Source organism: Scyliorhinus canicula, chromosome 14 (assembly GCF_902713615.1).
Source record: "Scyliorhinus canicula chromosome 14, sScyCan1.1, whole genome shotgun sequence".
Taxonomy (NCBI): Eukaryota; Metazoa; Chordata; class Chondrichthyes; order Carcharhiniformes; family Scyliorhinidae; genus Scyliorhinus; species Scyliorhinus canicula.
Window position 1 is genome coordinate 23,487,787 of NC_052159.1, and position 13,776 is coordinate 23,501,562.

Genomic DNA, 13,776 nt, shown 5'->3' on the forward strand with positions numbered 1-13,776 from the left:
GAGTCCGGGGAAGGGTGTGTAGATAATTTGGATCATGTTGCGATCCAAAAGGAGGAGGTATTGAGAGTCTTGAAAGACATTAAGGTAGACAAGTCCCCAGGGCCTGATGGGATATACCCCAGAATACTGAGAGAGGCAAGGGAGGAAATTGCTGTGGTCCTGAGAAAATCTTTGTATCCTCACTGGCTAAAGGGGAGGTCCCAGAGGATTGGAGAATAGCCAATTTTGTTCCTTTGTTTAAGAAGGGTAGCAAGGATAATCCAGGTAATTACAGGCCAGTGTGCCTTACATCAGTGGTAAGGAAATTATTGTAGAGGATTCTACGAGACTGGATTTACTCCCACTTGGAAATAAGTGGGCATATTATAATAATAATCTTCATTGTCACAAGTAGGCTTACATTTACACTGCAATTAAGTTGCTGTGAAAAGTCCCTAGTCACCAGGTTCTGGTGCATGTTCGGGTATCCAATTCACCGGACAGCACGTCTTTCGGGACTTCTGGGAGGAACCTGGAGCACCCGAAGGAAACCCACACAAAACCACAGGGAGAACGTGCAGACTCCACAGGCAGTGACCCAAGCTGGGAATCGAACCTGGGACCCTGGAGCGGTGAAGCAACAGTGCTACCCACTGTGCTACAATGCTGCCCCTATTAGTGAGAGGCAACATGGTTTTGTGAAGGGGCGGTTGTGTCTCACTAACTTGAATGAGTTTTTCAAGGAAGTGACGAAGATGACTGATGAGGGTAGGGCAGTGGATGCTGTCTACATGGACTTCAGTAAGGCCTTTGACAAGGCCCCTCATTTCCGACTGGTACAGGAGTTGAAATCACACGGGATCAGAGGTGAGATAGATACAGAACTGGTTCGGTCATGGAAGACAAGAGGGTAGCAGTGGAAGGGTGCGTTTCTGAATGGAGGGCTAATGGCATTCCTCAGGGATCAGTGCTGAGACATTTGCTGTTTGCATTATATACAAATGATTTGGAGAAAAATGTAACTGGTTTGATTATTAAGCTTGCGGATGACACAAAGGTTGGTGGAATTTCCGATAGCGATGAGGACCGTCTGAAGATACAGCATGATATAGATTGGTTGGAGACTTGGGCGGACAGAAGGCAGATGGAGTTTAATCTGGAAAAATCTAAGGTAATGCATTTTGGAAGGTCTAATAAAGATGAGAAATATACAGTAAATGGCAGAACCGTTAAGAGTATTAATAGACAGAGGGATCTGGGTGTACAGGTACACAGGTCACTGAAAGTGGCAAGGCAGGTGGAGAAGGTAGTCACGAAGGCATATGGCACGCTTGCCTTCATTGACGGGGCATTGAGTTTAAAAATTGGCAAGTCATGCTGCAGCTTTATAGAACTTTGTTAGGCCGCTCTTGGAATATAGTGATCAATTCTGGTCACCACACTACCAGAGGATGTGGAGGCTTTTGAGAGGGTACAGAAAAGATTTACCACGATGTTGCCTTGTAAAGAGGGCATTAACAATGAGGAGAGGGTGGAGAAACATGATTTGTTCTCACTGGAATGACGGAGATTGAGGGGCGACCTGATAGAAGTCTACAAGATTATGAGAGGCATGGACAGAGTGGATAGTCAGAAGCTTTTTCCCAGGGTGGAGTGGTCCATTACTAGGGGGCATAGGTTTAAGGTGCGAGGGGCTAGGTTTAAAGGAGATGTACGAGGCAAGTGTTTGTACACAGAGGGTGGTGGGAGCCTGGAACTCGCTGCTGGGGGAGGTAGTGGAAGCAGATACGATAGTGACTTTTAAAGGGCATCTTGACAAATGTATGAACAGAATGGGAATAGAGGGATGTGGTCCCTGGAAGGGTATAGGGTTTTAATTCAGATGAGCAGCATGGTCGGTGCAGGTTTGGAGGGCTGAAGGGCATGTTCCTGTACTGTAATTTTCTTTGTTCTTTGAACTGATCAAAAAACACTTGGCATAAAAAGTGGCTTGATGTTATTTGCTGCCTGACTACAATTACGCAAAGAAATCAATCAATTTAAACCTGTTTTGTTACTTTTTTAGTGGGACAATCTTCAAGGTGACCAAATGGCTACCTTGATGACTCAGCAAGCTTTTCAGTAGCTTAGGCACACAGAACAATATGCCAGGTGCACACCGAGTTATATAACTACAGCTGGGCTGGAAATAGGGTAGCTACAATTAGCTACAGTATTCCTGCTTTATTTCTTTTAACTTGTTCATGGGATGTAAGCATTGCTGGCAAAGCCAGCATTTTCATTTTCCATCCTTGAGGAGATAGTGATGAGCTACTTTCTTGAACAGTTGCAGTTTGTGTGGCGTAGGTACACCTGCAGTGCTGTTAATAAGGGGTTTTTAACCCAGCCACATTGAAGGAACAGTAAGATAATTCCAAGTCAGGCAGCTGTAGCACTGGAGGGGAGCTTGCAGGTTTTGGTGTTTCCAGGCATCTGCTGCCCTTGTCCCTCTAGGTGGTAGAGGTCACGGGTTTGGAAATTAATGACGAAAAAGACTTGGTGAGTGAACACAGTACATATAGAGGGTACACACTGCTGCCAGTGCGTGCGGTAGTGAACGTTTAAAGGTGGTGGCTGAGATGCCAATCAAGCGGGTTGCATTTTCCTGGCTTTTGTTGAGTTTCTTAAGTGTTGTTGGACCTGCACTCATCCACACAAGTGGAGAGTGTTCCATCACACCTATGACATGTGCCTTGTAAATCAGGGGCTGGATTCTCCGTTTTTGGGACTATGTCCCGATGCCATCGGGAAAACTGTGGTCTTTTCCGCCAGAAAAACTGGCATCAGAAGGCCACAGATTCGCCGTCTTGCAGGGGGCTAGCAGGGAGCTGTGGTAGGGCTCGCAGCTCTAGCTGCCGATACGCCCCCCCCCCCGCACTTCCAGGTCAAAGGCCATGCTCCATGACGGACTCAGCTCGTGGACCTGGACCGCCGAAATAGTGCCTGCATCACTCGCCCACCTCGGACCGCCCGCACACATAGCCCCCAGTCCCGAATGAAGTCCCCCCTGTCCTCCGATCAGCCCTACCCCGACTGTTGCGGCCCGGACTGAGTCCGCAGCCGCCTCGCAAGGTTCGGGAACTGCAGGACTATGTCACAACCACGGCGTCAGAAATTCAGCCGGTCGTGGACGGAGAATCGCGGGATGGATCTCAGGCAATGGCCTGAGGTGGTCGATACTCAACGCGGCATACTCCATGAGTACGGCAATTTTTTGCGGGCGGAGAACTGCGAAACCGCCACTAGTCCTGATTTTGTGCGCCAAAACGGATTCTCCGCCCCGTCGCCAAACGCGATTTTGCCGTTGGGGTGTGGATAATCCAGCCCCATGTTTGCCCTGTGCAAGTGAAGTCAGTTAATAATAATAATCTTTTTATTGTCACATGTAGGCTTACATTAACACTGAAATTATGTTACTGTGAAAAGCCCCTAGTCACACATTCCGGCGTCTGTTCAGGTACACAGAGAGAGAATTCAGAATGTCCAATTGACCTAACAGCACGTCTTTCGGCACTTGTGGGAGGAAACCAGAGCACCCGCAGGAAACCTATGCAGAGGGCAGCACGGTGGCGCAGAGTATTAGCCCTGGTGCCTCATGGCGCCGAGGTCCCAGGTTCAATCCCGGCTCTGGGTCACTGTCCGTGTAGAGTTTGTAAATTCACCCTGTGTTTTACGTGGGTTTCGCCCCCACAACCCAAAGATGTGCAGGCTAGGTGGATTGGCCACACTAAATTGCCTCTTAATTGGAAAAAATTAATTGGGTGCTCGAAATTTTAAAAAATGAAAACCCATGCAGACACGGGGAGAACATGCAGACTCCACACAAACAGTGACTCAAACCGGGAATCGAACTTGGGACCCTGCAGCTGTGGCGCAACAGTGCTACCCACTGTGCTACCATGCCGCCTCTTTCAATACTTCAGCCATCCCCCTCCCACCTGTCTGAACCTCTTGCAAATAGCTGAAGCTAAAAACTGTACGATCCTCGTCTTCTTAACATTGTGCATCAGGTGGCTTTTACTGCTGGCCTGTTGTAGTTTAGATTTTGCCTTCAAATTGGCATTACATAATCCAAACACTTAATTAACTGTCTATTAATATTCACATGTCGGACATCTTTCATTTGAGGCTTTTCCCATTATCCTTTCATATACTGAATATGGAACAATAAAAACAGTGTACAGCTTCACAGGCAGCATGGAGATGTTCCTGCTATGTCCCTTATTCCATCTATTTTTCTCTTTCCCATTTATACTGATGCCTTGTTATTTTTCATAGTGAAATGTAGACAATATGTCAGCCAGAAATACGGCGATAAAATAACTTTAAGTGTTTTACCGAAATGGACTTGACAGTTTGCAAAACCTTTCAGATTATTGTTTCAAGTCTGAAACTATTTACAGAGGCTAACAGAAGATTGAAGTGAAGTATGAATGAATCACTGAGCTCATCCAAAAGATAGCAAAGTGCACAATATCTATTTTGACAAAAACAATTAGCTTCATATTCCTTCAGTTCAAGTACAAACTTTCCAACTGGGGCTCTTGTTCCCTGTGTGGTCCACAGCCATGGATACAACATTTTGTTGACATATTCAGACATCTTGAAGCAGAATAGATGTTCATTCCACTTCTTTGCTCTTGACAGTAAGTAAGATTTGTGATTACAAATAAGTAATGCATCCTCTTCCCTCACGATGTCTGTGCTTACATTGGAGACACCACTAAGATTTCACATGCGTTTTGTATGGTTAAAGTGCTGTCACTTGAAATAATCTACATGACCCATAAATCATATATATTAAAATGCCATACCCCATATCCTGTCACGGAGCTAGTTCAGTCCAGTGCACATAATTGCAAAATTACAGAACATTGCATTTTTTAATGTATTGGAAGTAGATGATGCACCCTTCCAATAATGAGTTTTTCTCACCCTCTGCGTTACAATTAGGTTGTACATATTTTTTAATAAATGCAACAAAATCTTTGCGGACAGGTATGCAATATTGAAATATGCTAAATAATGAAATTTATGTTCAGTAAATGAGCAAAAACTGATAGTCCTTGCATTTAATTAACAGAATCCACTGAAGACTACCTCCTTGATCACCCTGTTACCAAACAAGACAAATGTAGAAACATTGAAAATAGAAGCTGGAGTAGGCCATTCGGCCCTTCAAACTTCCGCCCCCGTTCAGTATGATCAAAGCTGATCTTCTATCTCAACACCACACTGCCATACTCTCCCCATAACCCTTGACGTCTTTAGAGTCTAGAAACCTATCTATTTCCTTCTTGCATATATTCAATTACTTGGTCTCAACAGCCTCCTGCAGTAGAGAATTCAATAGGTTCACCATCGTCTGAGTGAATAAACCTCTCCACATCTCAGTCTGAAATGGCCTATCCCGTATCCTGAGACTGTTCCAATTGTTCTCGACACCCCCCAGCCAGAGGAAACAGCATCCCTGCATCCAGTCTGTCTATCCCTTTCAGAATGTTATACATTTCAATGAGATCCCCTCTCATTCTTCTAAATCCCAGTGAATACAGGCCTTGTCGACCTAATCTCTGCCCACACTACAAAATTTCCATCCCAAGAATCAGTCTGGCACAAAATATGTGATTCCGTGTGTGATGTTAACCTGTCGTAGCATTCTATCACAGAGATTAAATTAAAACACAGCAACCTACAACTCAGAATTTTCTGGGCATTATATTGGATTTACTGCTGGGTACAGAGTTCAGAGAAAGAGAGAGAAAAGTAACAAGTGGCTGTGTGCAGGTCATACTCTTAAATATCCAATCAGCCACTTTGGATACGTTATCACACTCTTTTAGGATGACAACAAGCTTTGCTAATCAACACTTGCCATTGATACCTGTTCTGTTTCATTTCACCATCAGCCATTGGGCTACATTTTTCAGTCCCGCCCAATGCAGGAATTGTCACGGGCAGGTGGACAATTTGACAGACCATTTAACGATCTGTCGATCTCCGGCGGGAATTTCTGGTCTCAGGGCAGACCCGGACAGAAGATCCCGCTCAATGGTGTCAGCTGGCAGCACTGTCACCTCCGAAACAGAAAAGGTTGTGGGCTCAAACTCCACTTTGTTGGACATAAACACAAAAATAAAGAGCGGAATTGATTCTCCATCAGCGGGATTCTCCGCCCATGCGTTTCCCAGCAGCGTCGGATGGTCACAATGGGAAATCCCATTGGCAGGTGGCGGGTACGGAGAATCCCGCTGACGGCAAGGGCGTGCTGCCGAGAAATATGCAGCTGACGGAGCAGAGAATACCACACTAGACTCCTGATTCCCCGTTCCTTCATGCCGATAGGATTCTTCAGTGCCGCTGCAGTGAATGGAGATTTGGGTGAGTGTCAAATTCTCCGTCCTCTCTGGCAGCGATTGTGAGGTGGACTCGTAACAGAGAATCCCGACCATGGTCTGGGACATTGCAGACCTGTGCTGATGGAGGTTTGAGATTTGAATTTGGATTTGGATTTTGTTTATTGTCACATTTACTGAGGTACAGTGAAAAGTATTTTTCTGCGAGCAGCTCAGCAGATTATTAAGTACATGAAAAGAAAAGAAATACATAATAGGGCAATACAAGGTATACAATGTAACTACAAAAACACCGGCATCGGATGAAGCATACAGGGGTGTAGTATTAATCAGGTCAGTCCATAAGAGGGTCATTTAGAAATCTGGTACATTAATGATCTGGAAGATGGAACTGGAGGCACTATTGGTAAGTTTGCAGATGGTACAAAGATCTGTAGAGGTACAGGTAGTATTGAGGAAGCCAGTGGGGGTTACAGAAGGATTTGGACAAGCTAGGAGAGTGGATAGTGAAGTGGCAAATGAAATACAATGTGGAAAAGTGTGAGGTTATGCACTTTGGAAGGAGGAATTTCGGCATAGACTATTTTCTAAATGGGGAAATGCTTAGGAAATCAGAAGCACAAAGGGACTTGGGAATCCTTGTTCGCTATTCCCTTAAGGTTAATGTGCTGGTTCAATCGGGAGTTAAGAAGGCAAATGCAATGTTAGCATTCATGTCAAGAGGGCTAGAATACAAGACCATGGAAGTACTTTTGAGGCTGTACAAGACTCTGGTCAGACCCCTTTGGAGTATTGTGAGCAGTTTTAAGCCCAGTATCTAAGGAAGGATGTGTTGGCCTTGGAAAGGGTCCAGAGGAGGTTCCCAAGAATGATCCCTGGGGTGAAGAGCTTGTTGTATGAGGAACGGTTGAGGACTCTGGGTCTGTACTCGTTGGAGTTTAGAAGGATGGGGGAAGATCTTAAAGAAACTTACAGGATACTGTGAGGCCTGTATAGAGTGGATGTGGAGAAGATGTTTCTACTTGTAGGAAAAACTAGAACCAGAGGACACCATCTCAGACTAAAGGGACGATCCTTTAAAACAGAGATGAGGAGGAATTTCTTCAGCCAGAGGGTGGGGAATCTGTGGAACTCTTTGCCACAGAAGGCTGTGGAGGCCAAATCGCTGAGTGTCTTTAAGACAGAGATAGATAGGTTCTTGATCAGTAAGGGAATCAGTGGTTATGAGGAGAAGGCAGGAGAATGGGGATGAGAACATATCAGCCAAGATTGAATGGCAGAGCAGTATCGATGGCCGAGTGGCCTAATTCTGCTCCTATGTCTTATGGTGTTATGGTCTTGTGGTAACAGCGGGGAAGAAGCTGTTTTTGAGTCTGTTCATGCGTGTTCTCAGACTTTTGCATCTCATGCCCAAAGAAAGAGGTTAGAACTTAGAACAGAGAACAGTACAGCACAGAACAGGCCCTTCGGCCCTCAATGTTGTGCCGAGCCATGATCACCCTACTCAAACCCACGTATCCACCCTATACCCGTAACTCAACAACCCCCCCATTACCTTACTTTTTTAGGACACTACGGGCAATTTAGCATGGCCAATCCACCTAACCTGCACATCTTTGGACTGTGGGAGGAAACCGGAGCACCCGGAGGAAGAGTGAGTAAGCCAGGTGGGAGGGGTCTTTAATTATGTTGCCTGTTTTCCCAGGTAGCGGGAGGTGTAGATGGAGTCAACGGATGGGAGGCAGGTTTGTGTGATGGACTGGGCTTTGTTCACAACTTTCTGAAGTTTCCTGCGGTCTTGGGCCGAGCTGTTGCAATACCAGGCTGTGATGCAGCCAGATAGAATGTTTTCCATGGAGGTGCTGTCTTTTAGATCCTATATTAAACCAAGGCCCTGCCTTCTTCTCAGGTGTCATCGGGTGATTTTTACAGCACAGAAAAGGCCCTTCAGCCCATCAAGTCGGCACCGACAATAAACTACACATGGGGTGGGATTCTTCGGCTGCGCTCGCCTGGCGACCGGAAGTTCCCGCCCGAGGTCAATGGACCTTTACATGGTCCCCGTCCCACCTGTGGCGATCATGCAGCGGGCGTGGTCAAAGAACCCAGCCCTAATCTCGCGCTAACCCCACTTAACAGCACGTGTCCCATATCCTTGCATATGATGGCCTTTCACCAGCACATCAAATGGGTGGATGTGAAAGATTTTATGTCACTATGTGAAGAAGAACAGGGCCCAGTTATCCCCAGTTTCCCTGGCCAATTTCACCTCAATTTACATCACAGGAACAAATTATCAGGTCGCTATCGCATTGCTGTTCGTGGGATCTTGCTGTGCGCAAAAGTGGCTACCGCATTACATTTCAAAAGCACTCCATTGGCCGTAAGGCGCTTTGGGACATCCCGTGGTGGTCAAAGGTGCTGCATAAATGCAAGTCTTTAGTTTTAGCCATTCAAGGTTGCAATGATTTTGTAACAGATTTTGATCATCACAGAGTTGAAAGGGGTAGAATATTGTGTTTTCTCTTAGTTTCAAGTTGCACGTTAGAATTCCCCCGTTAAACAAAGCACACGACCGAAAAGGCGTGTGTTCTGTGAAAATAAATATCACCTGACCAGCCACAGACACAGATCACCACATCCTCAGTACTGCCAGCAGAATGTGCACCTAAGTGGGAAAGAGATGGGAGGACATGGGTTACAAAATACCTGCTACTACTCACTTCCAATGTCAGGGCGAAGTTTCTTGTCATATTCCTTCAGCAGGTGGTTTAAAACCTTAGTCGCATCGCGATCTTGCAATTTGGGGGACAGCACCCACTTTTGATTAACTGTGAGGTCTTCGTACTCATCCCCGTCGACTTTCCTCGAGCTGGAAGATTGCACTTGTGTTAGTCGCCGACAGATTGGTAACCGCGTTATCACTGGTGGCAGGCACCAAGTTTAAGCTGTTATATATGTGTACATATGTGTCACTGGGGTTTAAACAAATGGACAAATTACCATATTTTACCATTTACCAGATGCCCTCTGCCCCCCCCCCCCCCCCCACCCAAAAAAACAGCTTATGTTTGCTCCCATGGCTAGGGGGGTTGAGGAAGGGCAGGGCCAGCATCAACAGCAGTTTGCTCACAACACACTCCACAGAAGGCAACAGGTGCCCTGCGCGAGGAACTGGGTCACATATCTAGGACACCACCAATCCAGGTGCATTCGTCCCAAGCACCCACACTGGCAGTTTGCATCTCTTGTGCAACTTCCTCCCAAGTTTTTACCTCAGAGTGGCGGAGAGGGGGGGGGGGGGGGGGGGGCTCTATCTGAATTGTTCACATCTGTACATTTCACAAAAGATCAAACTTCCAACCAAACATTTGACGCTTCGGCTTCAAGCGCTCTGAATGCTGGTCCTCCCTTCGCGCAGAGGGAGGGGGAGGAGAGAGAAGTCCTTTTCCAAATATATTCACACGTGTCCTCCTCACATGCAATGATTAGGATTTTGATTTCTCGTCGGCGGCGTGCATGTTATATTATTAGTGTTACCATTAAGCCCCAGACTGCGGACTTGGCTCAATGTCTGCCGGTGGGTTTGGGTGGATTATTACTGGACCCCAGAGCGAGCGAAGGCGCCTGATGGAAACAACTGAGGACGAGCACACTGCATGCGGAGAGAAAGCGTCTCTTCCAGGTCTCTCCAATCTGTCCGGGGTAATTGAGCGTAAAGCTGCAATCCATCGCATGCAATGCCAATCTGATTTTACCGTTTCAATCTTCCACTTCATCTAAAAAGGGGGGGGGGGGGGGGGGATAGCAGACCTAACAGCATTCTAATAAACTCAGTGCTGTTTATTTACTGTGGTTATATAGACTGAGCGTTGGGACGAGGGGATGGGTTCCAGTTCCCACTGTTCGGCCTCTGAAAAATTAATTTCCTTCAGTTCTCAATGCATTCTCAAATGATGATGATTATTACATGCTCAGTTAACCCTACTCCTATTGCCTCAGGCTGCACGCAGCGAGGCACACAATTGCCTTGTGATCGCTTCTGGAAGATCTGGAAATTCAACGGAGCCCTTGGCTCTCACAAGAGTTGCCGGACTCTTATTATCTATTGGCTCCCTTTAGCTCAAACACAAGATCGGTCAACTCGAATCATTTCATTTGGGGGGGGGGGGGGGGGGGAATGTGCCCCCCCCCCCTCCCCCCCACATCTCTCTCTCTTAAAAAAAAACCCCAAAAGCATTTAAACAATCAGTTTCAAGCCATCGGTTGTGTTTTAACCCGCTATGTGACTGGCCTGCCCCTGTCTCGTGTCTCCCGCGGCATGGACAGGGAGCTGCATAGAGGACTGGACTAGAGCCGAATTTCTCGCCCCCAACCCACCCCCCCCCCTCCCTCCCCCACCCCCACAACCGCAATAGGTGTCCAGTCTGCACACCTGCACAAAGGCATCATCCATCCAACTGCGACATCACAGATAATACAGGCTGCTGGGGTGGGTGGGTGGGTGAAATCAAATACCTATTAAACCTACCCTTCCCCATCAGCTCTGCCCTTCACTCGATACATTTCAGAACTTTTGCATGAAAGGGAAAGCAGCTACCATCTCCAAGGGCGAAACAAACACACAAACAACAGCAGCAACAAACACTCATAAAGGCTTATTTTTAAATGACAATATCTGCTTACCACGCTTGGAAGACGGAAAGAAGTAAGAAAGCTGCCAGCAGTTTGGTTGGCATTGCTGAGAGAGACAGAGGCGCGCGCGAAGGAGAGAGCGAGCAGGCGGATTGCCGGAAAGTCAGGAGAGTATTTTGGGCAGACAGAGACGGAGTTTTTTTTTTCTTCTTGCCTCCCCGTGTCAGCAGCAGCGGCAGCCTCCTGTGTCTGTCACTTCGGAACCATCAAGAGGCAGGGCGCAGATGAGGCAGAGCGATCCGTTCAGAGTCAGCCATAAATCACACACATGCACCTCTGACAGGTGTGAGCGTTTGGACAGCTCCAAGCCTTTCCATTCAGCACCAAGTGGCTGGCGGAGGCAAATGGCCCCTCCTAGGTCCAGAGCCCCTCTTCTGACGCTCTCCACTTCATTCGGGCTTTTTGCATTGGGACTGAAAGTGGCGGAGTGATGAGCTCCAACTGCCTCGAATTCCCACTTTACCCGTTATTCCAACCGAGGGGAGTCCCATTGGGAAGCTGACGTCAGGCTTCGCCGCAGGATCGGGCGATTAGTTTGAAGACCTTAACATTTTCCTGAAATCAGTACGAACGAGGTATCAACCTATCTTTGACTATTTAACGACATCGATGCGTGTAAATATGTGTCTGCATGTGTGGCTAGGTGCATGTGCGACTGGGCGCATATATGACTGTTTGCATGTGCGACTGGTGACTGTCTGCATGTGTGACTGGGTGCATGTATGTCTGTCTGCACGTGTGACGGGATGTATGTGTGACTGCGTGCATGTATGACTAGTTGCATGTGTGACTGGGTGTATGTATGACTGGCTGCATGTGTGACTGGGTACATGTATGATTGGCTGCATGTGCGACTGAGTACATGTATGGCTGTCTTCATGTGTGTCTGGGTGCATATGTAATTGTCTGCATATATGACTGAGTGCATGCATGACTGCCTGTATGTGTGACTGGATGCATGTATGACTGGGTGCATGTATGACTGTCTACATGTGTGACTGTGTGCAGGTATGATTGTCTGTATGTGTGACTGTGTGTGTGTATGATTATCTGCATGTGTGACTGGGTGCATGTGTGACTGCCTGCATGGGTGGCTAGGTGCATGTGTGACTGGGTGCGTGTGCGACTGTGTGCATGTATGATTGTCTGCATGTGTGACTGAGCGCATGTGTGACTGTCCGCATGTGCGAATGTGTGATTGGGTTCATCTATGACTACCTGCATGTGTGGCTAGGTGCATGTGTGACTGGGTGCATGTGTGACTGGGTGCATGTGTGACTCGGTGCATCTGTGACTGTCTGCATGTAAGTGCATGCTAAGTGCATGTGTAGCTAGGTGCATGTGGACTAGGTTCATGTATGACTGCCTGTGTGCATAAGTCTGCATGTGTATGTGTGACTGCATGTGTGGCTAGGTGTAAGTATGACTGTCTGCATGTGTGACTGTGCATGCGACTAGGTGCATGTATGACTATCTGCATGTGTGACTGCATGCATGGCTAGGTGCATGTATGTCTGTCTGTATGTGTGACTAGGTGCATGTATGACTACCTGCACGTGTGACTGTCTGCGTGTATGATTGTCTGCATGTATGACCGTGGGCATGTGTGCCTGGGTGCATGTGCGGGTGGGTGCATGTATGCCAGATGGCAAGGGCGATACTAGGTCGGGTTCGCTACTGGGTTTAAGTACCTATTGACTCGGAAGATGGTTTACACTGTTATATTAGCAAAGGTCACCCATTCTCATTCTCTGACGATGTTTCGAATTACCTAGAAATAGATTGTAATGGGGTTTATTATCATTCTGAATCAACGTAATTAATCTATAGTCAAAGGTTTCTGCTGGTGTCTTTCTCAGTGATGTTGGCGCTCCTGTTCGTGTTCCGCTGAATAATAATATCTAACCTCAGAAAACTGCTTCTGAGGCAAGTTGGCAAATAGTGACTCAATTCTCCTTGCAATAAATCCGAAATCTAAATGGAGCAAAAAAAAAAACATCCGATGGATTCTTTAATTTGGGTTTTTATTGTGAACGGTTAGAATAGACTGTGTGCTCTGGTTTCATGTCCACTAGCTACCGGACTGAGAATCAACTAAAGCCATATCTCTCGGAGCTGTCAGAATGGATTTGGAGTTTGATTCAGAATCCTGGCCACAGGTTTCAGCAACGGAACTATTTAAACTACAGGATCGATTGCTATGATTTGTGTGTTGCAAAGTGGGATCCCAAATCAAATCCCGTCAGCAATGAGATTGAAATTCCAAATGGACGGACAGGAGTCTCTCGGTGTGGGGGACATTTGATGGAAGACGATTACTTTTGTGTTTGTTTGTTTTGTTTTGTTTGGTTAGGTGACACTGGATAACCCTGTTGCAATGTCTGGGCGGCTAAAGGCATCTGGTTCAGAACACGGAGGGAAACAAGCTGTGTCCTCCCTCTCTCTCGCCTCTCTCTGGTCTGCAGACAGGTGAGAGCAGTGAATTCCAGAAGGGCCTGCACTGGGGTGGGTGGGGGGGGGGGGGGGGGAGAGGAGGGATCAATTCCAGCTATCCCTGGATGTCAACCTCGCCACCAGCTGCCTGCGTGTCCCAGGGTGGGGCCCTGTCCTGACACAAGGTAAGTGAATTTCCTGAGGCAAATCGGCCAGGTTGTTTTGTCAATGTGTGCGGGCTTTGGGGAGGGGTGGTGGGCTGACTTGTCTATAA

General features: G+C 47.0%; 1 protein-coding gene across 1 annotated transcript in view; it reads right to left on the reverse strand.

Annotated features, from left to right (window-relative positions):
* Positions 1–11,453, reverse strand: part of LOC119977067 (gamma-aminobutyric acid receptor subunit gamma-3) — an 825,027-nt gene extending 813,574 nt beyond the window's left edge. The window contains exons 1-2 of the mRNA XM_038817636.1: positions 11,061–11,453; positions 9,098–9,246 (exon numbers count right to left, since the gene is read on the reverse strand). Coding sequence (XP_038673564.1) covers positions 9,098–9,246; positions 11,061–11,113 — 202 coding nt within the window. The 5' untranslated portion in view covers positions 11,114–11,453. The remainder of the gene's footprint in view (positions 1–9,097; positions 9,247–11,060) is intronic.
* Positions 11,454–13,776: the final 2,323 nt, after the last annotated feature.